Source organism: Hermetia illucens, chromosome 6 (assembly GCF_905115235.1).
Source record: "Hermetia illucens chromosome 6, iHerIll2.2.curated.20191125, whole genome shotgun sequence".
Classification (NCBI taxonomy): domain Eukaryota; kingdom Metazoa; phylum Arthropoda; class Insecta; order Diptera; family Stratiomyidae; genus Hermetia; species Hermetia illucens.
In genome coordinates this window covers 12,374,314-12,401,548 of record NC_051854.1, presented here as the reverse complement: position 1 = coordinate 12,401,548, position 27,235 = coordinate 12,374,314, and the positions used below count along the sequence as shown (strand labels likewise).

The 27,235-nt window shown below is 41.8% G+C and overlaps 1 protein-coding gene across 3 annotated transcripts in view; it reads left to right on the top strand.

The window, feature by feature from the left end:
* LOC119659942 overlaps window positions 1-27,235 on the top strand; it is a 254,566-nt gene that overhangs the window by 211,296 nt on the left and 16,035 nt on the right. For 2 of the 3 annotated variants that reach the window (XM_038068284.1, XM_038068283.1), the window contains 8 exons: window positions 2,909-3,071; window positions 3,316-3,426; window positions 17,004-17,125; window positions 17,197-17,403; window positions 17,581-17,761; window positions 17,827-22,997; window positions 23,056-23,691; window positions 23,750-24,003. In XM_038068284.1, the coding sequence (XP_037924212.1) occupies window positions 2,909-3,071; window positions 3,316-3,426; window positions 17,004-17,125; window positions 17,197-17,403; window positions 17,581-17,761; window positions 17,827-22,997; window positions 23,056-23,691; window positions 23,750-24,003 (6,845 nt within the window). The remainder of the gene's footprint in view (window positions 1-2,908; window positions 3,072-3,315; window positions 3,427-17,003; window positions 17,126-17,196; window positions 17,404-17,580; window positions 17,762-17,826; window positions 22,998-23,055; window positions 23,692-23,749; window positions 24,004-27,235) is intronic. The other variant, XM_038068285.1, reaches the window with a different exon arrangement.

The window sequence follows — 27,235 nt, the reverse complement described above, 5'->3', positions numbered from 1 at the left end:
CCGGATAATCGAATTGTTTTTCGATCACCAGCCGCCTGGACAGCCCAAACAGATAGACCAGCCGGATCCCATCCACGTTCCGGCCGGCGGCTTACTGCGAGCTGGTCAGGGGTAACTAACTGGCAGACCTGATTGTGGCCGGCCGATTTAGGCGAACATTTTACCGATATGAGTTGCAAGCAGCGTTTGATAATGCTATTTATAAAATAAGTCGAAGCGATATAAGATTGGTTATTATGTGTGCTTTGCATGTACGAATCTTGCTAATATTACGAAGCTTCAGGCCAACAACGTTGAATAGGGAGAGGATGAAAGGAAAGAAGGTTTGAATTTTCAGTAAAGTTTGTATTTTCTGCAAATACTCTAAGATTTTAAAACGTTGCGACTATAGATATTTTGCAAAAATTCTCTTACGACTCTTTAGATTTCTTAAGATTTATTACAAAAATTCAGTAAACCTGTCTACTGTTAAAAAACTTTCTACCACGATTGTTTCGCTCCTTTCTCAAATATCACCGATTACAACATCAATTGCTGTTCATTTCCTATGGTATACATAGTCCAATTCGTTGTTAGTGCCCGTATGAGAGAAAAAGTCCATCTTCAGACAAGATTATGAAAATTATGAAGGAAACAAAAGATTTAAGCGAGTAACCCGAACGGCTAAATATTTTATATTTTATTTTTCGGATATTGCAACACGAAGCTTAGCCAATATATCAAATATTGGTGAAGTTTTCATTCGTAAACCTACTTCTAAAAAATTGCATCTCTAACCGCGCTCATGCACAAACGGTTTATGGAATGTGATGTGCTAACAAGTGCATCGAAAGCTCAAGCGTCTTCCATGTTGTGGTGCTCGTTCTCTTGCGAATTCGGGCCATCGGCCAAAAGTGATTCCGTACCTGGCAAGAAGCTAGATACGCGATGTGCCTGGGGTGACCATCATGGAAATGCATGAAAATTTCCTTACGAAATTGTTGAGGGGTTAAAATTCTGTCACGAACAAACGTGCAGCTCAAACTCATCCTCTTGGTCCAAAAATGCTGCTACCTCAAATGTGTTAATTTGATTCTTTTGTGGTACACCGATGACCAGATGCGACAAAGGTTCCTCGTCTTGGCAAGTATGTTATGCAGGGAGATGAAAAGGAATCTTGAAGTTATAGGCATCGTGGACACCAATTTTTGACCCGAAGGTTGCCGGTTTGCTTTCGGTTTGAAGGTTGAAATGTTAGCCGAGAAGGGGTTCATAAAACTTCTTCATAACGAAACCGAAGGTATGGGGTTCCCACTGAACCTTGAGGTAGTCTGGATCCGTCCTTCGACCTTCAAATGCGGAGTTACGTTTCAACTCGGGTGTCACCTTCCTTAGTTCTGTAGAGATTTAGGTAAGTTTTGCATCCACCAGTATGAATGCTGAGCCACGTACTCAGTATAGATTGGCATCGATGTGCTTATTATAGTGGAGCTTTGATTGTGGTCACAAAATCAATCCATGCCTTAAGAAGACGGTGTGGTTCAGTTCAGGGGTGCTTATTGGTGACGAAATAGCAGACGGGGTAGCAACCCTGTTGGCGAAGTTAACCCCAAGTCACCAAGAAGAAGCTCCACGTGGTGGCACCGGGAAATACTGTATTCACATTGACTTATTGGTCGTGATGTAATGGGCAAATGATCCAGGGTTCCGGACAATTAGGCACGAGTCTTTACGGAGATTTATTTAAAGCCTCACCAGAGGTTATTTGGTAACATGGGCACCGAGATACCCCTCTGAATTCATATGTCTCAGGAGAATTCCTGAGATATGAGTTCTCAGCCCAATTATTTCCAGCTACCACTCCAGCGGGAGTTTCATGGGGGTTATGGTTAAGTCTATAATGTGAACAGTGTTCCTTGTAGGCTCAAGCGTGCAGTTTTGCCGTATAACAGTACTCCTTAGTTCGTTGCAGACTTTACGCAGGTTTTTCATCCACTAATATGAGTACTGAGTCTCCACTGGTACCATTATGCTAATCACAGCTGGGATCTGATTGTGGTCACTAAATCAATCTGTGTTTCTATGATGACCGTAGGGTTAGGCCCACACGGCCGGTACTCAGGTTGAACGACCAAGACGTAACTTTTCTTTTTGAGACATATAAAGCGCTCGGCTTCGTTGAAGTAATTATCCGGATCTGGCTGAATAATTGATAACGCTTTTTTTGCGTGAAAAGATTCTCAATAACGAAATAGTCTTGAGGAATCTTGAGACTTCTCTTTCGTTGCATGTTTTTCGATTCGTACGGCGATAGTTGTGAAATCCTCTGAGTTCCTTTTGGAACTCTGAGGACTAAAGCATTTGCTTTGAATGGTGACGTGGATTGAAGACTACGGGGCAGTACTAACAAAAAAACAGCTGTCGTCAACACTGTATCTATTCCCATAATTGGCAGCAGATGTAATTGAGAGGGAGTGGAAAACGTTTAAAAAAGAAAGCATATTGTGAATAATTGTTAATTGAATAGTCGTCATTTGCACTAATTCGCAATAATATCAGCCTCTGCTAAGGTTTATTATTTAAATACAAGACAGCAATGAATATGCATCCAAATGGAAGCATAATCTTAATTTTATTCTTTTGATAATTGAAGGCTATACTTTTCTTTAAATTATAAATATTTTCTCAACTATTAAGCATTGACATTCTCATGGGATTATCAACATAAGAATAACTTCATTTTGAATATAAAAGAAAATGATTATCACGCGACGATGCGTCGCCACAATTAATTCAAAGGCCATCAGCTAGCTCCAAAAATAAAAATTCGGCCTTGACATTTACATAAAAGCTTTTTGATTCAAATTTACAAATATTTACGAAAATTAAAATTTACAGAAATTTAATCTCCGTTTTGTTTCTCTTACAGAAGCGGTAAACCTAGAATTAATTAATTTAAATAAACCGACAAATGGTCACGGCAATGGTCATGGAAACGGTTTGCCAATCAAAAAGGATACAGCTGAAGTGGAGATCGGGGATCCTTACGATGAATACTTTGTACCAGTCAATGAACACCGGAAATACATGAGGTAAGCCCTAATAGCTAATGGGGTGTAAGTTTTCAGGGTGTGCACACATCATCTATTCACCCTCAACACGGAATTGTATAAAATGGGAAAATAGTCCTTTTACAAAATAGAAGGAGACTGCTCTCTACAGACTAGAGAGGCAAGGGTATATCCTTCAAGTACATAGCACAAGCACAAACAAACACACACAATGTCAATATTTTTTGACAAAAATTTTGACAAAGTCCTACATATTCTCTTATAGTGTGTCGTTCAGTAATCCGCATGGTAATCGTGGCGTAGATCATTGGGGACATTCAATTAACGTTCCTGCACAAGGCGTTGTGGACTATAAGAATTGGACTAAAGTTGCGAGGTACCCCCTGTGTGACTTACTTTTCATTCAATCGTTAAAAAGTTTATCCTTTTCCTAACGCACGAATTAATAAAAATCAAACAAATCAGAAAATTGGTCAGATACATTTTTCGGTAAAATTTGAAAAATTTGGTGATAAACAAGATACATTTTGGCTGGTGTGCAGTTGATTTTGGGAGTCAGAAATGTATCTTGTTTTGTTAAATTGGTCTTAAATGCGAGTTATATCTGTTTTGGACTACATGTGAATGCACAGTTGTTTTCTTATTTCGGGATGATTTGTAAATAATCATACATGGCGGTAAAATGTGAAAGTTTTATGATAATTGAATTAACAATTCCATTGTTGTGTGTTTTTGGGGTGTACCTCGGATTAATTGTATCATACAAGAATAGAGTTTAAGTTTGGTTGTGGAATTATTGTTCATTTAAAATCATCATTTACATATAATGTTCTCATAGGTTTAGGTCTCTAATAATTTTTTTGTTAAAACAATTGGTTTTGGTACCTTCAGACCCTGATTTTGAGCCACCGGGCCTGAACCCCTGAACATTTCAATGATATCAAAAGAATGTTGCTTTTTTCTCTCAGATAGTTACGTTTACAATTAATTTGGCTCAGCCTAGTCCTGTATATTGTAAATTAGGCTGCTTCCATTTTCCTTGTTAGAGTTTTATATAAGATAACTAGGTTTGAATCCTGCGTCTAAGATTTAGACACAAAAATATTGTACCTGACTGCAGCTTGATCATTTCATACAAATACTGAAGCCGTTTCCAGATCTTGGTGTCCGGAGGCAATTACCCAATAGTCACAAAATTTTGTATTACATCCATCAATTTACAAGTCTAAAATTTACCGCAATGTCGTCCGTCATGTCGCTCTCTATGGATCTGAGTGTTGACCGACTATAAACCACAATGAAGGGCGTCTTGCGTTAATGAAGACGAAGATGTTGCGCTAGACTAGTGGCGTGACACATTTTGATCGCATCCGAAATGAGGATATCGGCGATCGTTATGGGGTTGCACTAATCGTGGAAAAACTGAGAAAGAGGCATCTTCGATGGTATGGGCAAGTAATTCACGCTAACGAGAATTCACTTGGGAAGATGGTCTCAACATCGAAGCCGATTGTAAACGACCAAAAGCCGGCCGAAACAACGGTGACTTGATACGCTGGATGGGGATTTAAAAGCCTCGTGATTGCATCCAGATCAGGCGTTTAATAATAATAATAATAATCGTTGGCGCAACAATCCATGTTGGATCAGGGCCTTGAAGTGTGTTAGAGCACTTCATTCAAGACCGTAACGGTACACTAGGAGGCAATGTGGTCAGCATTGCGCTCGCCCGAGATTATTACCCTGATTTGACTCAGGTACTCATTCACAGCTGAGTCGACTGGTATCCGATGTCAAATCACGATACAAATTCCACTGCCACCAGTGAGATTTGAACCGCGACCTTCCGTACGACAGCCTTGCGCTCTAACCACTCAGCTATCCGGACACTTGATCAGGCGTTTGACAGAGCCAAATGTTGAAACCGATCACGATGAACCGACCCATCTTGTGAACGGGATAAAGGCTCATGAAAAAGAAAAATTTACTAATTGGTAACTAAATCTATTCAGAATTTTCTAAATTTATTCACAGGGCCCCAGGTTTTGGGTGGAAACTGTACATGTATCCGGTCTTCGATATCTTCTGTCCTTATATAATATCTTTCTGCTTTTAAAATCCCTTCAAATACTATTCTACTGGGACGTGAGCATAAGGGCAAGCTTTTTTGGCTCTCTACTTTTCTATACAACCGCTAGTTGTGTATATCTATATGCTGATATTGATTCATTGATTTTTTCGGAGACGATTCCTTTGAGTTTGTTCAAAATTCTTTTGTATTTTTGCAAAACTCTATACATACATACATGGCTGTATATTCGATGTAGAATCCTAAAACTTTATTAATTCAAATAGTCCGACTTGTTCACTTCTTATGCTGCGCGCGCCGAAAACTGGTTGGCTGGATTGCTGATTCCACTCTCCTTTAGTTCACAGCTTTATCCACTGCTCACGTCTCCTGCGATGAGGAGCCTGCGAAAACATTTTGGTCACCCTCTATTAGGCATCACTTTTGTTGCGGATGAACTAGCCTTCGCTATTTTGTCTCGGGCGTAGTCTAAACGTCTTTTGAAGTTCATCATTTCCAGGTATCTAGTGATCAATTTGAAATGACCTCGTGAGCCCCTTCTTCGCTTTGTCTGCTAGGTTCGGTTCGATTAACATATCCTACACCTTCGGGGCGAATCACCCTATCGTCTATAAAATATATCGATGTTACCAAGCCTACCATGTGATGGCAAATCTCTTCATCACACATTATACTGTAAAACAGAGGCCAAAACATATAACCCTGGAACCATATATTGTCATTGTCACGTTGGTCAATCATTCGTTTCGCCCCTCCAATAGTAACTTTTTTGGTCCTAACCCGCAACCAGCTTATTTTTGACACATCAGATGCATCCTGTTGAAGGCCTACTGTTCTTCTGATGCGGAAAGAGCTTGGGGCATTTTTTTTTGTCATTTTAAGGTAGCGAGGCTTGTCTTGATCAACAAACAGAAAGGAGACCCTAGCCTACCATGTGAATACCAACCACTGTATATGCTTGACTTGGCCGGAGAAGTGCTCAAAAAGTTAATTAGGAGTATAGTCACCGAAGCGATACGTGTTGCTCCTCGTCATGCTTTATGTCTAAAATACCTTAAATTCCGTAAGACGAGTTAGGCACACTTGAAAATTGATTGCACGCGTCTTGATATATCTTAGGATATTGAGGAATTATATGAGAAACCGCTCTATGAGACGCTAGAGGTCCAGGGGTAGACTTCCGGAATGGCTGCTATGATAATTTGCTGAGACTCGCTATTGCCAGAAGAGGCGCACCTGATCGGTTTTCTGGATAAAGTTGCAGCATTTGTTGCTGCATGCACTTTTTTACAGCCTCAAAGTAGACTTGACCTGCTGATGCAACAAGTCAGGGGATGGATGACCGCTTATGGTTTCAGTCTTGTGCTGGAGAAAACATACTAATTATTCTGACAAGAAGGGACTCCCTGCATCCTGTATCAACCGGCGAGTTGATTATACAGTCAAAACTAATGCCCTAATGCACCTTGAGGGTTGCTTGACTCACAGATGGGCTTTTTCGAGCTAATCAAAGCTGCAGCAGATAAGGCTCTAGTTGAAGTCTGAGCCTTAAGTCGGCCTATGATAAATGTTGGAGGCCTTACATCTACTAGAAAATGTTTCCAATGAGCGCGATGTAGTCGATTCTGCTCTATCAAGGTGAGCTTTGACCTGACACCTTTCGCAAGGAGATGTATCGTAACACCTTTTCTTGTTGTGGATATAGAAAGCTTTGTGGGTGGTGACTGCCTATGGCACTCATTAAAATGGCGCCGGTGATTACTGTAGAAATGATCCCCATTGCCCTCCTCTCTAAGGAGCGTAAAGCTATCTATCTACAAGCAGACCAAAGCGTGCTTGTTGCTTATGAAGAATGGCAACGTATATATAATGAGTGGCAACTCTTTTAACAAGATAAGTCAAAAGGCAGGGGACTGTGCGGCTCATGGATGAATCGGAAGCGTGAAATTTATTATTTCCTAAACCCAACTTCTATGCGCGCATGGAGATTTCAAGCATTACCTGTACAAATTGGGACGGGAGGGGCGGACACCGTTCACCCAGACACAGAAGTCTCCCTCCAGGCAACGTTGTTAACAAGGAGCGTTGGCAGATAAGGTCATTTATGTATTATATTGGGGTTTATTTTGTTGCGGAAAAGGGTGAGCTTGATGGATGTAAAGAAGCGGTATCTTGAACTAACAATCCTCTTCCTCCTCTCCCCTCTCGTTTGTGGAAAGAATTCCTGAATTGAAAGTTTCCTTAAGTGGGGGAGTTAGCTCAAAATTTACACATTACTTTTAGAACCTTTCGAAGCTAGTTTCCTTGTGAAGGGTTGATGTTTACTTGGTAGTCCAATGGCATATCCTTGCATAAATGCGTTCACCTACCCTACCCTATCCTTCCCTGAAATTACAGAATTCTTTTAAACCACTATGACTACCGTTTCCGAGTTTTTTCTAGGCGAATGTCCAGCACGAGGCTCAAGACTCCTCTCCAGTCCAATAATTGTTATGAATGTTGTAGAAACCAATGGCTTAAGAACAGTTCCACACAATCCTTTTTTGCTATATGGATTTAATAATCTTTCTGATTAAGCTTTCTTTGCTACAGAATGTAAATTCTGGCTATTGAAATTATTTTTTTGGTTTTAATGCTTTTTACGAGGCTTGGTACCATACTGCCCGCCTTTTGGACATCAATAATGGAAATAGCATATTAAAGCTTCGTTAGTTGGTTGACATAAGAGGGAACCAAATTGATCATTATAATACGCCGTTTTGTTATATCTTGTACTGTAGCAAGGATGAAGGCTTTGATGTTCACTGAAATATCAACAATTTCCTTTCCTTAAAGTTAGAAATTTCCCTAAGGGCGTCAAAGTGCGTTTTTTGCTTAGCTTCAGTTCAATTCAACAAACTATTCTGTCCTGTCAGGATAGCTAATTAAAAAGGATCTATCGATCATCTATCCTACAGCAAGTCTACAGGAATTACTTCTATCTTACTATTTCAGGGATGACCGACCTTATTTTTCAGATTCCTTAAAATTTTATTGGTGAATGTGCCTGATATTATACGGCAATTAAGATAGAGATCTTTACTCATTAAGACCGTTTTTCATTTATTCCTTCCTTAGAACAGCTAATTTGTAGATGTGGAGTGGCCGTGGTTAGGTTTCCTGCTATGTAGGTTTCGCGTGATGTCGGTGGTAACTGCGTGATTATCATTCTCCGACACGTAAATTGAATAAAAATTTGTCAAAACCACGTTCTATCGCAGGAGCTGTCGCGACCAAAGATGACATTTGTAATATTTGATTTGGAATCGCTGTTATGGCCGATTTCCGTCCCCACTCAATTAGCCGGCAGCGGTATAAATACCGAATACCGCATAAACGCTCCTTGCATCGAGGCTCCCCAGAATGCATTCTCTCTCCCTATCTTGTGGCATTGTATTACTGTACTCTGGTAACTTTGCCAGAAATGAGGATGAATTCTACTCCTATTGCTTATTGCATCCCCCACCCCTTACAAACTGATATCGGATATTAATTGCCAGATTTTGATCGAGAAACACCTGAAGAGCATAGTGCTTTACACCAACGGATACTTCCGACAGAGTGAAGAAGGAAAGGAGGAGACTTTTCGAACTCAATCCAGTATTGAGTAAACTTTCAAAAGTTGTTATGATCCTGGTAGTTTACTTTGAATGCCAAAGTGGACTCTAGAAACACCCTGCTCCGACATTAGTAGGAAACATGGCCTATATTTAGGACTCGTCATTGGTGACGGATTATTCGCGTAACGCGACTGCAATGAGATCAGTTAGGGTTTAACTGACCAGCAATGTGCATCTATTCAATAGGTTCACTTCGCGTCAGCAGTAGATGTAAAAGTTGCCTTCTGGAGGGATAGGACAAGATAGGCGCTAAAACTAACCTCCAAAGGGGCCGCAACTTGATGGATGTAGTTATCGTTCCGATGCTTGTAGTTCTTCTAAATAAATAGCTTAAGTACTGAGGAAGAAAGTAAGTAGCTTTCGAAATACGTATTTACTAACTATTAAAATATATTGTAGTAGGAGCAAGCTACCTAGTTTTATTTTTAATTGATGGATGTCCTCCTCTGCAAAGCTTCCACCCTCCCGGTTCAATAGCACCTACATGATCCAGCTATAATTCAATAGCTCTGAAGTGTCTTGCTTATCAGACGGCAGTAGTCCTGAAAAGATCGCGAGAGAATATTAATGGGAATTTGACCACACATACCACAAGACCCGAAGGAGCGCCATAAGATGCGGATGATTAGTGTAACTTGGCTTGACTTTTTCGTTTGTTACCTCTGAGCGAAGGGGGGGGGGGGGGAACATACAGTGTAACGAGCGCCATGACAAAATGATGGACTGCTGAAGCGGTACCATATACCGTATTACAAGGTAACTTGCTAATGGTCGTAAATCTTGATCCTCATCCATGATGACGAGTTCCTTAGATGGTTGAAAGAGGATGTCATGAAGCTTCTAGATCACATGGCATCTGGCGAAGTTCCACCTCTCAGTATTGAAATGTCTAGCCGCTACTACATTTGGATTCTTCAACAAGAATTGAAGCCATCTCTGCCATCGATGCATTCAAGAAATTTAATTCGCCGGCTTTGACGGTATTGCAATACCTGCAATTTCTGTAGAGTTATGACTTCCACTTGTTCGTAATCCTGGGAATCATAGATCTCTTCCATGGGTAGATAGAGTGGTCGTCCGTTGAAATACTCAAAAAAAGGTGTATTTGCCAAGCTCTAGACATGAGGGCTATTCCGGAGAAACCTGATAGCGCAAAATGTCTCATACTGCATCGAGATAAAATTGCATTCTGTCAACGTCCTTCCCGTCATCGTTATTCGTAGTGCTATCGTGAAGGATTCAGTGAACAATGTCATCCTTCCTCAGATACCCCCAACTACAAATAGGCAAATAACTATGAATGTAGGGTGAAAGGCAAGCAGAGATTCTACCAGGGTCTTGTCACTGCGATTTTTGCTTTTTGTTATCAATGATGTTCTTCATGCAGTCTCAAAAGGGGTGGGGGTTCAATGGACAAGGCCTTCTTTAATAAAACACCTTAAAAGATGTTGCTAACATCTGCTTGCTTTCTTACACTGGCGTCGACCTCTCCCAAATAGTCCTCTATTTGGGGAAGGAGGCAAATAAAATTGGATTCAAGGTAAGGTTCTCACTCTGACTGGTCATCTCACTCAAAGTATTTGCATTAATGATTAGAATAGAATAGTTTGCATATCTAGATATCACTGTTTCTCTCAAGGGCGATACCGAATTTGATGTCACTCATTGTACTGTCAACGCTAGATCTACCTTCGTGATTTTACTCCAAATCTTGAAATGCAACTATCTCAAAGCATGGGTGTATAGGCCAGATTTTCGTGGAAGTATTGATTAGAAACCGGAAATGATAGTGGGTATACTGAGAAAAGACAACAACTACAGTCCGGGTTATGCAATGCAATGGAACCAACTACTCCAGAATGGTCGAGGAGGGTGTTGCCCGCAGAACGGTGGAATAACAGTGAAAAATTCTCGGAAAATTGAATATCGTGAAGGCTGTTGAAGCAGGAACCAACACTGATGGCGCGTATGTGTCGTTAATGCGTTATGCCTAGCATGGGGGTTTGTGGCATCCGTATGCATACATATAACTAATTTTTCCGGTTACTGCTCTTCGGAAATTCCAATAATATTTTCTATTCAATATTTTCCTTCAACTTTAGCTTACTATGTATTGCTGTATAGGCCACTTCTCTTGGCGGCATTGGGGGTCTCGAGAAGTCTGAGTTTATAAGTATCTACACATTTGAATAATGCTCCCTGACTATCCCAACCCCTTTTATTATTGTTATATTCGCCGGGTTTCGTTTAAATTCGATCCGGTTATTGTTTCCAATTAAGTTCGAGGAACTTTGACTTTCATTATCTATAATCCGATATTTTATAGAGCATCTTTCGGCCCATGCCGCAAGTTGTTTTCATTCTATTACTGCTAACCAAACTTAAGATCGCCCCCTCGGGTGACTAACCAGTCCCATAAAGCGGAATAACCCCTCATTCGTATCAATGATATTCCGCAGTTGAATAAAAACAATTTATAATATTCTCATTAAAAAACAAGCTCCTACTTTTTGGCATTGAATCAAAAGATATAAATAAGATGAATCTTTATCTAATTCTATTAGCATATACCGCAAACATGTAAAATTGTAAATGACATTCAAGATGTTACGTAAAATGAAATCTTTGCAGTAAAGGGCACGATCGAGATTCAGTCCCTTGTGATGTAATAAATATTTCTATCTCATAAAAAAAAGTTTGATTGATTATCAATGTATCTTTGATTGACAATTAACCACTGTTATAAATCAATAAAACATTGGAGAAATGTCGGCTTTTTTTTTTGAATAAATTTTTACAAGCGAAATCAGCACGATTCCGCATAATGGTAGTAGATACTTTTAAAACAAATCAATTGCAATTAAACGGAGACTGCAGTGAAAGCAAAGACGAGTTGTTATTGAATAAACTAAGTTTTTTTGAATTAGTTATTATTGTAATGTAGACATTTTTTTATTCGCTTAAAACTTGAATGAAAATTCAGATGGATTTCTGCGGGAATGTTGTGAAATTATTTGCGACAGAGGATAAAGTGCAAAAGTGCATGATGTTCAAAATTAGAAAGCATGGAATGCAGCAGCTTTACATTTTGAATTATTTATTACTTTTGGTGCATGAGAGTAGTTACCAAAAACTGAAGAAAAATCTGCTTTCATCAAGCACGAGCACAAGCTATGCGTAACAGTCGAAAAGTTGACAATAACTGACCTCTGCAGGTTACGTAGCATAACAATTCAATTCTCAACAAGTGTTTGTTAAAAAAATTTTAAATTTCGGGTTGGCAACTAGCTTGGAGATAAGCGGGAGGTTTTCGCTTTTGATAATATTTTTGCCGATGCTGAGAGCTTTATTTTTATTGTTATATACATTGTCAGAAAGCTAGTCTAGAACCTTTTGTCCCATTACTTCGGGCTAGTCCCCGAGCTCTCCCACCTCGCGGAGCCTTCAAATCTGGGAATTCCTTTCACCAACGGAAGGGGGGAGGTGCAAGTGAACTAGAGAGACCCTCTTCCTTCTTTGCAACAAGAAGGACTCGATTGTAATGGGCATTACGGCTCCACCTGTGAGCACTTCTCAGCAGCTCCTCGACAATGTTGTCTTGAGAGAGATCCCCTGTGTTTGAATAGGGAAATAGAGCTGCTGACGAATCTCATTCCACCGTCCACAAGGAAAAAAGTGTGATGGGCATCGTCCACAACTCCATTGCAAAACACACAATCCGGAGATCGTGCCTTTCCAATCTTATGCAGGTAAGACAGAAAACCTATGCCCACTTAAGAGCTGGGGGTGAGGAAATAGTCACTAATATGCTTCCGATTCAGCTCCGCATTTAGGTGACCATCACTGCCCGTTCAAAGAGAGTGCGGTACGCAAACACCACCCGCAAGGTCCCCTCTCTGTACTTGCGCGAGACGCTTACGATATACTTCCTTGCTGCCATAGAGCAAGACAGACTGCGTTGAACTCATCAGGAGACGTCGCCTGCTAGACATAAGGCCTCCAATATTTTCCACTAACCTACTTAGCGCCGAAACTCCAGCTTCAACTTTGTTCGCTGTTGCTTTAATTTGCCCGAAAAAGCTCACCTTTGAGTCAAGAGTCAGTCCAAAGTATTTTGACGTTGATTTTGACTCGATTATCGACTCGCCGAACGATATGGGACGCATGGTCGGAATTCTCTTTTTAGTCAGTTTTTTCCAGTGCGAAGCTGCAACCATGAACAGTCATCCATCCGGTTAACCGTCGCTTAATATGCCAAGGCTATTTTTCGCCTGTTCTATAGCGCGTCCAACAACAAACGCGGCGACATCATCTGCATAACTGATCATGAGTAGCTCTTCTGGCATGTCAAGTTTAGACAGACTATCATAGAAAATGTTCCAGAGGTCCGGCCCTAGGATGGATCCCTGCCCTATCCCTGACGTGACCTCCACTCTTTTCTGACTCTCTAGCGTTTCATAGAGCAGGGAGCGGTTCTTCAGGGAGTCCCTCAATATCCGTAAGAGTTAGTTAGGCTCGTGGAAAGTATTGTCTAGAATGTCTTTCCACCTTGCGGAATTAAAGACGTTTCTGATGTCAAGCGTTACGAAGAGCACCACTCGTTGAGCTCGGCGGCTATGTGCCTGGGCTCAACCAACGGCATACAATACTGGCATGACAGCATTAGCTTTGGATCTCCCTGCATGGAAACTCGCTGATCATTGCAAGCCTCGCCATCTTCCAAGAAGAAGGAAAAATGCTCTCTTTCAGGCACGCGCTCCTCGTTTTTCATGGAGAGGACTACCTGTTCCAACTCTTTTATAGAGAAAAGTGGATAATACTCGGTGCTCTCCGCGCCGACGTCTCTATTCGTAAGGAAGTGTGCAGGGAATAGTGCCCGTACAATGCCATCCATCTTTTCGGCCTTAAGTGAACAGGGTTTCCGCAGAACCTCGATTTTTCGGGTTACCAGTTTGTAACCAAGTCCCCACGGCCACCAACGAGCTTTGCTCCTGTTTATTGCGCTTCAGAGTCTTCTTTTGGCTAATCTGTACTCCGTCGTTATGGTGCATGCCTCCATCCGGTCGTTTGAATGTTGTGTTAAGCGGCAGAGTTTTTGACACTCCTTCCATTGCTCTGCAATCTCCGCCGTCCACATAAGTGGTTTGCCACGCCTCGATGCCCTCTTGGGCATGGAAGCTCAGCAGGCCATCGTTATCAGGTTCATAACTGAATTTACGACAGTGTCAGCTGCTGAGTCATTACCCCCGGGAGTACCACCCCCCCCCCCCTGCGCCGACCCACCTGTTCCAAGAGCTTCGACAAGCCTCCCGTTGCTCACCTTCGTGACTTTCCATGCACAGGAAGAACGCCAGGATGGCACACGCCGAGAGTTTGTGTTAACCAATTCAAAGGCAAGAGAAGTCTTCCAGAGCTCGCAACCGGATCCGGTGGTCCGTGGATCCGGTGTTTAATATTTGTGAATCCAGACAAAGCCGTCCTCTCCGGTGTAGTCAAGAACCCTAAGGAGGGTGCCGTCCCGAGCCCAGTGGCAGTGGTACCTGATTTCTCAGGGTTCCATGAAGCTGGGTCCTTACTTCGGTACTGCTCACTGATAAAGATCTCTAGAAATTCAAATTTTCATGAGGAATCTTCAATATTCACCATAGTGTGATTAATAAATAGTCAGCTACTTGGTCAGTCAGTCTCTCAATAAGTTTTGTGATCGAATCAAGTGGGGATTTCCTAGCATCCATACTGGTACAAGGATTACTCCACTTCCTCATCAAGTTGCACTGCTAATTATGGTGGAACCAATTAAGGAATAAGTAAGGAAATAAGTAGAGTTACAAGTATATTAGTTATATTGGAGAGTGCCGCAATCTAACGTACTATCCCAGGATGACCGATGGGTTCATTACCGCCACAAAGCGCAGAATAACACTGGAAGAGTGCAAGCTTCTCGGAAGATCGTATTGGAGTGGAAGCATATTGCAAGGAACTGGCAGCAATGGCACGTAATTGTGGTTTATGACATATATTCCTTTTTTGAAGATTACGGCAGGAGATAGCTCACCAAGGAATAATCTGGAAGCAATATTGTCGATATTAGTCAGAGTCCTATCGCACTTCGTCTATCCGTGTATTACCTGCTCTTCGCTTTACGTCCATCTCTATATGCGAGAGTCCAAGCGGTGACTTTTCCTTGCTGGTTTAACTTGCCGATGATTGCAGTGGCAATATTTGACTCCCATTGAACTCTATTTGGTACATTGATTGCAAGCACCCCTGGGCATCATCATTGTCAATATTTGGCAGTCACATCACCTTTCCATAGAACACCGTGGCAACAGGTGACACAAAGTTGTTGGTCCTTCTTCTGTTGACACGAGAATGTAGTTTCCTCAAGAAAGGTGAATTGCTTTTAAGTCAATTTTCCCGATAACTTCGCACCAAAAAAGTAGGAGAGACTTACTCCCCAAATTATGACCTGGTTTGGGAGTCCTAATAAGTGAAGCAAACAGAAAAAAGAGCACACCATCCGACCTATCCCAACACTCAAGCAACGTTAACAGAAGAATACAGTTACAATTTAGGATACTAAGTCAGTTATCACTAAATTGCTACCAAGTGGTCCCAAAACTTAGTTCAGTGAACTGTGCTCGAAATGGCAAAGTTACTAGGCTGATCCAAGAAAGTGAAGTTGAAAATTTTTGTTAAGAATCGAGGGAGTTTGGAGTCCGCTATCCAGTTGAAGGCTAACCAGACCACTCTCCAACTTTTCTGGTCCATGTGTTCGTCTTGAACATAATTCACACCCATGGGGTGTTTGTGAATTAATATAAGCAAACATCAACATCCTAGGGCCACTTCGGTGGTGCTGCTTCCATGGCAGAGGCGGAGTCAGATCAGGCCTCTACCCTGGATGAAACCATAGTCATCTGAATTTTGTAATAGACAATTATTTAAATACCGTCTGGATATAAAATAGGACTAAAAGGAATGCTATTTAGCATGGCCTGGCTGTGTTTTAAAATGAAACACTTTAGCTGAATATATCTCCCTCTTCTAGTTTGCTGTTTAGAATTAGATCCTTCGGTAAGTATCGACTTGATACGCCATTGCTATCTACAGCTATCTCGGCAATCTTGCTTTCCACTCATAGTCGTCTTCATGAACAAAATTATGTCAGTAAGGGTCGTAGGGGAAGTAAGAGAGAAAGGCTTGGGTTCTTACGAAGAAAAATTGCGGACTCTTGGCTGCGTTCGAGAGAAGAATCCTCCTAAAAATTGGCCTACATAGCGACGAAATCTATGAGCGATACCATGATCGTCTGGTTGTGGCTAAAATCCGGCTCAATAGGTTGCGATAGGCTGGTCACTTCCAGCCCGAAAAGTCTATAAGGGCAATATCTACGACGGCGTAAGCCAGGACGCCAGACAGCTTTTAGTGTTACCGAATTGGTGGACCTCAGCGCAAAACCGGGATGTCTGGAGTTCCTTATTAAGGCAGGCCTAGACCGGATACCGCTTGCTGCGCCGTTAGTGATGATGATGATAATTATTGTGGAGAAATTCTAAGACGTTTCCAAAATGAGGGCCCTCGTGGTTGGCATGACATAGTACTCACTGAAAGAAACTACAAGAGAAACACCTTTCACAATGCGGTAATTTCAACTGTGCTGATTTTAACCCACTGACTAAAATTGTCGTCAACTTCAAAGTCGATGGAAAAGGAACCAAAGGCTACCCAAAATTGTTATCTCAATTTAGATCGAGCTTGCCAAAAGGAACAAAGCTGAACCCCATCCAGGCACGGGGGACGAAAATTGAAAATTTTGAGGGAAATCTTTTTCCTGAAACCAGATATTGGGCCCTTTAAAATGACCAGTTGAAAGTCTTTTTACTTTCTGCCTTTGCTGCTAGGATTTTGAAGTCATTTCAGCAATTGTCAAAGTGGTATAGTTCGGATACGTATGCTCATTTTTTTTTGTCATTTCATGCTTTTGTTTCTAGTTCGCTTTCATCCAGACGAAGTCACGTGCAACTCCTGGCTTTCATCTCTGAATTGAGTGTACATAATGAATTCATGCTTAAGCTTTTAACTGGATTTGCGGTTTCTGCTTTCCCATTTTCAAATTTGTTGTGATTTGGGGTTTTTATACCTAAGGATAGAATATTATCTCGGTGATATTTTTACTGATTTGTTTATTTGCTTAATCCACAGGGGCGAGAAACTATACGTAACAAAAGATAAACGTATGAAGAAAAACTGGAGAAAATGGCTATGCTGGGCCATTTGTGCAGCACTCATACTTGGCGCAATTATCATAGCAATTTTGGCAGCAAGTAATACAACTTTTAAACCAAAGAATCGGCTCCTTATATTTACGCTCAAAAAAACTAATTTAATATTTCAGCAGGCGTAATTTTAAGTAGTGATCCCACACCAGTTGAATCTCGGCAATTTGGTACCAAAGAAAGTCAAGTTAAATCAGCCGGTATATTTGGTGCAGGTTCATCCGACAATCAAGACAATGGTATGACAGATTATCCACTAACTCCTCCACCGCTTGGATCGACGGTTCCGCCTATACCGCCAACGACAGCGGATGCAATCGTTTACGGTAAGTGAATGTTTCGGTCCTTAGGCATTTTCCTTTTCTGATTGGTAACAAAATTGAGTTGTCACGAAAAAGTATCTGAATTGGTTGCGTTGAATCAAAATCTTCGACACCGGTCTTAATCTTAACAAATTGCACCATTATCTAGTGCCAGTAAAACTAAAAGAAATTCCTCCGCAGTTCCTAATACCGTGGAAGGACAACTTACCTTGGCTAATCTTGAATTCCTGGACGAATATAGTGACAGCAACAGCGCTATTTACCAATCCTTAGCGCGAGATCTACAGGAAGAGATCAAGGAAGCCCTGAAGCGGCCATATATAAACAACGACCGGGTACATGTCAAAATAATGAGCATGAAGTAAGTTTCAACCCCTGAACAAACTTTCGACCCTCAAGCATTCATCTAACTTTTCACCACTCTAGGCCTGGATCAGTTGTAATCGACTTCAGAGTAAGCTGGGATCCTCAAGACGATGAAAACTCTTACGATATGGAAGGACTGAAAGACAGACTTGAAAATTATCTCAATGACAATCACGGCTATCTTTCTAGCTATCTTGTCCCGACAAACTCTCTAAGAGCTGCTCGTTTGCCAGATGTTTGTGCAATGAACACTTCCGATCTTACTTGTGATATGGGTTGTGAATTCTCTTCAGTTATTTCTGATTTCGTATGTATTTGTCCTGATAGTATGGAAGTTGATAGTGTTACGAGGTTGTGCAAAGAAAAACGAGTGGTAGATAGTTTTAACGTTTATGAAGTCACTAGGCCACCAAAGTCTTTGGAACATGATCAAGTGAATGATTTTTACGAACACGATCAAGGACAAAATGACTCCGGGGTAGATGATCACAACCAACACGATCATAGTATGCACGATCATAGCATGCATGATCATAGCATGCACGATCATAATCAATACGACCAAGATTTCATGGATCACATGCATGATCATGATGGGCACGATCACAGCATGCATGACCACAACAATGATGATAATTTCTTCTACTTTGATGTTGAGCCAAAATCAGCTCATGAACCAAGTGCTGAACCAGAACCTACTAGTGAACCAGAGCCAAAATCTGAACCTGAACCCGCAAGTGAACCGGAACCAAAATCCGAGCCCGAACCTGTTAGTGAACCGGAGCCTAAATCTGAACCCGAGCCAACAAGTGAGCCGGAACCTAAATCAGAACCAGAACCGTCAAGTGAACCGGAACATAAATCGGAACCAGAGCCTGCAAGTGAACCAGAACCTAAATCGGAACCTGAACCGGCAAGCGAACCTGAACCAGCAAGTGAGCCTGAACCAACGTCAATCCCCGAGCCTGCTAGTGAACCAGAGCCTTCTAGTGAGCCTGAACCAAAATCTGAGCCTGAACCAACAAGTGAACCTGAACCAAAGTCTGAACCTGAGCCTTCAAGTGAGCCAGAATCAAAATCTGAATCTGAGTCTGCCAATGGAGCAAATCTTCAAGCCGTAATTGGACTTAAATCTGAACCAGAACCTGCAAGTGAGCCTGAGCCAACATCAGAACCAGAACCTGCTAGCGAAACTGAGCCAAAATCAGAGCCGGAACCAACTAGTGAACCTGAACCAAAATCAGAACCAGAACCCACAAGTGCGCCGGAACAAAAATCAACTGATGAAACGGACAGCATTCATCACTATGTGGCTGGCAACCAAGATATGCAAAACCATGATCACAGCAACGGAGACCATGTTTATTTCCATGAAATTGTTGGCACAACACATTCGACAGATGAGGCAAATCAATCTAAACATGAAATCGAAGCCACTGCAGAACCAGAACCGTCAAGTGAACCAGAACCCACTTCAGAGCCAGAGCCAAAACCCGAAGCAGAGGTAAAGTCTGAAACAGAATCAAAGTCTGAAATGGAATCAAAATCCGAATCAGAAACGAGATCTCCTCTAGAGCCAAGTTTAGAGATATACTCTCCAAAGAGTGAAGCTACCACCGCGACGATAGTTGAAAATTCAAGCACATCGAATTTGACCAATGCAACTCAACCGCCTTACCAAGTAAACGTGAAATATTACAACTTCTCTGACAATGATTCTGAAGTAGAACCAGGCACCATCTTTTCTGACCAAAGCAGATTTGAGCCAGGATCAAACTTCTCAAATGCGATAGAGTCTGGCCACATTCAAACTTCAAATGATTCAATGGTTCTCCTCAATAATTCGGACAACCTTAATGAAACCACTCTTTCGAATAGGACCGAGCAAATTTCTGGGCCAACATATGTTCTAGGTTTTCCTGAAATGGGAGTTCAGCCCGAATCTGTGACCGAGCCGATTCCATTAACTGAGTCGAAATTGAATGAAAGTGCTACTTCTGGCCTTGAGATTTCTGGTGCCGAAGAAATAACACAGAATCCATTGTTTATGCCCAGAGATTCAAGCAGTGAATCAACAACGCAGCACACTATTTTCGCCGCTTCAAATTCAGAAAATGCTTCAATCGACCAATTTGTAACCCCTTCCTGGCACGGTGAGATTACCAGCGAAATGGTACATTCCGTTGAAAATCAGACATCCGTTCCTGAATCGTCAGCAACTTTGAACAATACAGACAGTCTTATGCATCAATTGAACGAAGACATTGACACCCATGTGATCCCTTTGAATCAGTACACAGACACCAATAATTTCAGGATGAAAGAACTAACTGGTTCGAGCTCTGAGGCCGCTCCTAAGGACACCACATCTCAAGATATCGAAGAAATAATGCGTAACAGATCGTTGTACTTCCCACTGGAACACGAAACTCACTTTATTGCTGAAGACGATGAAGATGAGGAAATAATGCCTGTCACAAAAGTATATCACACGATCAGTAGAACTACGACCACCAGAACGATAGGATCAGATTCAGTAGCAACTGACGCTCCTGGCCTATTCTCCAATGCAAATGTTATCGAGAGCAGGGCCAGCGATAATGCTATTTTAGCTGAAGATGATTCAGTTTTCAGTGATGAACTCCATAACACTTCCATTGTTGGTGCGATACCTCCAACATCAGCTTCAGAAAATGTTACTTCAAGCCCAGTAGATAAGCGGTTTGAAGGTCATTCCATAATTCATGTCCCTGACAGCACAACCGCCAACACAACAGATCGGGTGTATGTGGTGGGAGCAGGTGATAGTTTGAACAACATTTTTGAGAATTCCAGTACGGAGGATAATGTACTAATTGTAGGACCCTCCTCAAATTCCCCAGCGCATGATAATAGCTCGGAATCTGTGGTTGTCATTGAACCTTCTACAATCCACTACGCAAGCACTTCCAACACTACTGACCTGCCTCACGACGGGAACGTTTGGATTGTAGGATCAAGTGTTACAACATCGTCCACTAGTCAAAGCTCCCCACAAGAAGTTGTAGTCACTGGCCAATTCCAGGATGGAACGACTGAGATGAACAACGCTACATCAACCACTGTACTACCCTCAACTGGAAGCTCTTCTGAAAATGTGCCGGCAATGAATACAACTATGAGTGATACCACCGCCGTTTCACCAGCTCCTGATGAAAATGTAGTTTCTTCAACAAGTAGTGACAGCCTGGCTTCAAGATTGTGGAATGTTTTGCATCTGATCTCAGACAAGCAGCCTGCAAGTGACTTGAATGGTAATAGTACAGTGGCAGTCACTGAAATCATTGAAGGAGCCAATAAGATTGTTTCGACAGGAATGGATGCTAGAAGTGAGAATGTATCTAGCTCTCCAGTTCCGACTGTAGAAAGTCCTGCACCAGTGACTGAGCTGAACAACGATGATTTGCCGACACCCACAGGAGTTTACTTCAAGTCCCCGCGTGTTATGGACATCGGAGCGGATATAAACATAATGGACGGCAGCGTTGCCACCCAAGCAACAACTGCTAATGGAACATCTGTCTATTCAACCCCAACACCAGTCGTTGTACCTGTTTGGAGCATTGATAATTCCACCGGAAACTTTTCTGAATCAAACTCTGCCACAGTCTCCTCACCTCGTCAATATTCAGTAACTGAGCACCTGTCCGAGTCTGATCTTCATAGTCAAAGTGTTTTCTCAGATCAGTCTCCATTCCTTCCTGAAACGGAGAATAATGCAACCCTCCTTAATATCCTCCATCGGGGTCATGATGTTGAAATTCACAACGAAACAGATGAAACTGTCCCAACAAAAGAGGAAGGCCAAGAACGACAACTTGAAAATGATGAACATCATACAATGAACCCCACAGACGATAAGAAGTTCCTGGATCATGTTGAAGAAGTTAAGGATATTCTGTTGCGTGTTGTACCTCTTGACAAGGAAGAAAACGAAATAGCTGACGAAGCTAAAAGCAGCAAGGAAGAACAAGCGGGAAGCGTAATTTTAGTGACTGGGGCACAAAACACCACAGAAGTAGAAACAACTTTAAGAACAACTTCTACAGCTTCATTAGGTGATACCACTTCTGACGTAGATGATGAAGAGACTACAAACGAAATCCTTTTAGCCGATGAGTCAACAGAAAAGATGAACATAATTCAGGAAACAACACTTGAGTCGACAACTTCAACCACTGAAGCGAGTGTAAGTGAAGATACATCCAAGAACCAAATTGCAGATGAGAACGATGTCCTCAAAACAAACGAAAATGAATTGAAAGTAATTCCACTGGGAAACCCAGAACAGGCTAATGAATTGACAACAACTGAAGATGAGAAATCCTTTGAAACAACGACCGGTCATTTTTTAGTTAATAGGACGTTTCAATCGAATCACAATGAATCGATTGGAGCGTCCAACATCTCGGATGATTCCAATGAGGAAAGTAGCGAAGAAATGAACACTGAAGTCCCTGGAGTTCCTGATGTAGTAAATACGGAAGATGTTGGAAGGAACCACGTCGAATCCTTTTTGTCAGTTGAAACGATCAAATCAAAGGAGATCCAAAATGAACCAGCAGACAAAGTAGAATATGCTAAGGAAGGGATGGTAAATGAGTCTAATGGCACTGGTTTGGTGCACAAGTTAGAGAATTCTCATGAACAGGAATCCTCAAATGCGTCTATAGGAGACACTTTTATGGAAAAATCAATAATTCAGGAGAATAAACAAGAGACTGTAGTCGGCGTTACTGAGCAACCCTTTATTGACTCTAGCAAAGACAAACAAGTTCAGGATAATGAGCTCTTTTTGAATAGCGCATCAAGTTCAACAACTGAGCCCCAGAGCTCCTCAACAGAGCAGTCTACCAAAAACCTCATCGACCTCCTACAATCCAGTGGTCAAAACGGCGACATGACTGACCTCCGTCTATTCCCAATTGAGACAATAAATCTTTTCACGAAATGCTCTGCTGGTCAATTTGAATGCGTCAATGGAACTTCGTTGAGAGACGGAACTTCCTGCATTAGCCAAAGTGAACGCTGTGACTCCGTTCTTCAGTGCTCGGACGGTTCAGATGAAGACGACTGCAAGGAACTGGGATGTCCAGGACACTTCCAATGTGGGGACGGGCTTTGTTTGGGCAGACATTTAGTTTGTGATGGAGTCAAACATTGCAGCGATGGAAGCGACGAGACGGATTGTGGTAAGTACATAGTTTATCTTGCACTATTCAGCAGACATATAAACTGCTATCTTTGCAGAATCATGGCAATGTCGATTTGATGAGATCCCTTGCGGACCGAGTGCAGGTGGACCTTGCCTTCCATCCACTTGGAAGTGCGACGGTTTAGAGCAATGTCCCAATGGCTTCGATGAGATGAACTGTCCTGATAATTGCGAGAACAATGAGTTCTTCTGTTCCGCTCAACAACGTTGCATTCCTGAAGTTTGGAAATGTGACGGGAAAGTCGACTGCTTGGAAGAGGAAGACGAGAGAGTCTGCAACTGCAATCCAAATGAATTCAGATGCCAGGCTGGAGGGTGTATAAATGAGCGCTTCGTTTGTGATGGATTCGTCCATTGTCCAGATATGTCTGATGAGTGGAATTGCATTAACTTGGGTAATGCCACCAGCAACAATCAAACCGATTTTCTCCTGAAAATCAAAGACTCGAAGGTCTGTGCCGATGGGTGGAAGCGACAAAACTCAGAACAGATTTGCAGGAAGTTAGGATATCCAGGATCACGGTCATGGACAGTGCTTAATACTGATCCCAATGAAGGAAATGTCGAGGTACTAAAGGTCCGAGAGAAATCAAGTGGAGATATTTTGAGGTCGTTCGACTCAGCCAGCGAATGTGAAGATGGTGTCATATCGTTGAGTTGTTTGCCTTACGGTAAGATCAGAATTTGGTCTTTAAAAAGGGAGCGTAATAAGAGCTATTTTGTTTTCAGATTGCTCAACGAATCCGGAATCATCTTCAAATATTGTCTTAGCGGTTGATGATCGGTCAGGTTTGCAGTGCATTGCAAGTATTATTGCTGCCAAATGGGCAATAGCTAGTTACTCGTGTATAAGCAAGAGCCAAGATTTGATGACCAACCGAAGCTTGGATTTCACTGAATGGTCTCTGGTGGTTCAAAATGGAGTTATTCCTGATAATAGCACGGCGATGTTTAGAGTGAAGAGGGCGCATTCGTATGCTCATGTGAGTAAACTTCTTAAATTTCCGTGATTCAGATGTAACTTTTATTTTGCCATGGCTCATAAATGTTTTCTCATTTTTCTGTTCCATTTACAATAAGTTTATGAAATAGGTTGAGGTGTTTTATAGAGTTTAATGCCCTATTTTGAAAGTCAGTTTCTTTCCTACTACGTAATAAGGAAAGAGCAACGTAAATTTATAGCTTTTGAAAAAAAAATCAGGATTATCCTATAAAACATCCATTCGAAGCTGTGCACCTAAACTTTATGGATAAACATTATGGTTGCTCTGGTAGAAATTCGTTGCAGGTTAGCCCCTCTTCAGCGGTTAGTTCCACTACAGTAGAAAACTATATTGAAATAGGATAAGGGAGGTTTTTATTGACTAATGCCGTAGGATAGTTTCAGAGTGAGGACACATTCTTGCGATATTAAGTAACGTGGAAAAGAGGCTAACTAAAAACAAGAGGAATATTTAGGCTCATATGGGGTAGGTAGGTATCAATGGCTGCTCTAAAGAGCCCGGTTAGCGCTGTAGCATCTTGTTCTGATGCCACAAACCTTTAGGGACATAACTGCTGTAGTAAGAGCAAGGGGTCAGAGTCAAGCCGGCTAAGATCTTTAGAGTGGGCGATCTGTGGGTTAAATCCTGTTTGACTTTGCACGGGTGTTGAGTGTTCGCCATTTAAGGTCCGCTGTCGCTAAGTATTCCGAGTATATTCCTCCCTTAACAGTTTCCAGCAGAACACAAACTGTGCCCGCTGAAGGACTGCCAAGAGCAGAGCCTCGCCTGACCAATCCGTCAACCTGCTCATTTTTTTCGATGTTCCTATAACGGGAACCCAGAAGATGATGATATTGAACGTGCCACTCAGACTCAGCGCGTTTCCGCTCTATCTCACCGGTCTAAATAGACGCTTAGATGTCGATCAGAATGGCTAGTTACGCTCCGGCTGAGATCATACCCTAACCATCGATAGGTTTCCAGTATTGCTAGTACCCCTGTTTGGAATACACTGGTGAATAGTGAGAGACCGTACGACTCAGACACGCTGTCTTGGTCCCACGATTAGTGCGGGAAAAATATCTACGCTGGCTAGTCCGCTACCAGGGTAAGAATCATCAAATGGACTCCCCGCATTCTCAACAAAAAAAAGCATCAAATATATGAGGAAGCTGTTCCATGCAAAATACGCTGGAACTGACTTCATTTATTTAGGCACTCTTTGGAAGTTCTCTCAAAACATCACGTACGAATATGATGGAGACCAAAATTTATCATCGATTGGTGAAATAGGCTCACTGCAGGATATTAATATACCGGAAAATTATCTAGAGAGAATCTTCAATTAGAAGGATTCTCCATATCGTTTCAACCCTGTGCAAAGCTGGTAAAAGACAAAAACACGGACGGATTTTTGATGTTTTTGCCAAATTATACTACTGGATCGGAAACGGGGGGCTTACTAATTTCCATCTTCCCTTCTTTCTGGGCATTCATACCCGCATGAAGGTGACTTTATTGGGCCGCACCTTGAACAGTCCTTTTAAGCGCCGTCTAAAATCCTCTCCTTCAGGATCTTCAGATAAAGTTTTCTTTGGAAACTTTTTTCAGATGGAAAATGAGGAAAGTTTCAGAATTAACGCCTCCACCGCCTTTGATTTCGAACTCCATTTCTCTCTCTAAGGATCTCCCAAATAACAAGATAAGGGAAGTATGGCTAAATATTCAGAAAACGCAAAAATTCAATTATCCTTGTTTGTACTGTGGAAACTAACCGGGATGAAGTGCGAAGAACAACCAGACACAGAAACCAGCTATGATCCTATATATTTCATCACAATTACTCAACACCAACCAAGGATCTCTAATTGGGCAACAAAAAAAAAGCTTTCATTCGGCATGAACGCAATAAAGGAAATATTCAAGACGCTAGGCCATGCAGAATCTATTAATTTTTAACCACAAAGGTCCATATTTCCAAAGAACTTTCCAATATAGTCACGTACAAGAGCTTGTACCTCAGAATAGATCCGGAAGAGACAATTTGGAGTTATTTATATTTGAAATGATGGAATCAACGAAGGTTCCTCGTTTTCTGACTACAAAGTGATTCTTCTTCTTCAATGGCGCGACAGGCCATATCGGCCCTTGTCCTCCAGGATAGACTTCCTCCAACCATCTCGATACTTTGATCGCATCCTCTGGTTGAACAATTTTAGCAGCTTTTTATTGGCCTCGTCAATTGAGTCCTCCTACCGTTTGCGTGGCATTCCAAATGGGCGGCACACTTCGGATGTGCCTTTGAATACCCTGTTTGGTATTCGCTTGTCGTCCTTCTTTTCTATGTGACCGGCCCAATTTTGCTGGTAGCCGGAATATGCGTATGTTACAATATAGTACTTCTCACTTGATTCTATCATATTTTCCAAAGAAGTCAACGAATAGCTGATGCGCATCGATATTGAACTCATAGCACTTTTTCAGTAGTTGTTTGACCGTGAGAATGTGGTCCACCATGGATCGTCCTGGTGTTCACTAACTAATTTGTTTGTATATGGCTTTAACCTAGCTTGGATGATTTTTGCCAGGATCTTGTAGGACGTGCACGGGAAAGAAATGCCTCTGTAGTTGTCTCCTTTTTTGTGTATACGACAAATTACGCTCTTGACCCAGTCGGGAGGTAATTTTTCATTTCTCGCAATTTGGATAGTTTATGGAGGACATTGTCCAGACAATTTGCTCTCCTCTGTGATAGTTCAGCTGGAATACCATCGAATCCCGGGACCTAATTCAATCATTGATCCCGCAAGGTTGCTTTCACCTCTTTAATAGAAAGAGGTTCGGCTTGTGTGTTGTTTATAACTCCCGGGTTCTTCAAAGCTGACGCTTCCACTCGGTTGAGCAGCTTCTTAAATATTCCTTCAATCTCGTCTTGATATCATCGGGGTTACTTAGGATGTTTCCTTGGTAATCTTTACAGAGACTTGTCTGCGGCCTATAGCCTTGTACGAAATCTTTCACTGTGCCATATATGGCATGTACAATTTTAATTTTCATGTCGTTGTCATGTTTTAATTTCTTTTTAGGGATTGAAGAGTCCCAAGCCCGCATCCGTTTAATGTCGGACCGGATCAAATGGGGAGCACTTGTCCTACTCTTTATGGTCCACGGACTCCTCTTTTTGGATTAACACCCAAAGTTCAAAAATGGAAAGAGGGACGAAGACGTCTAC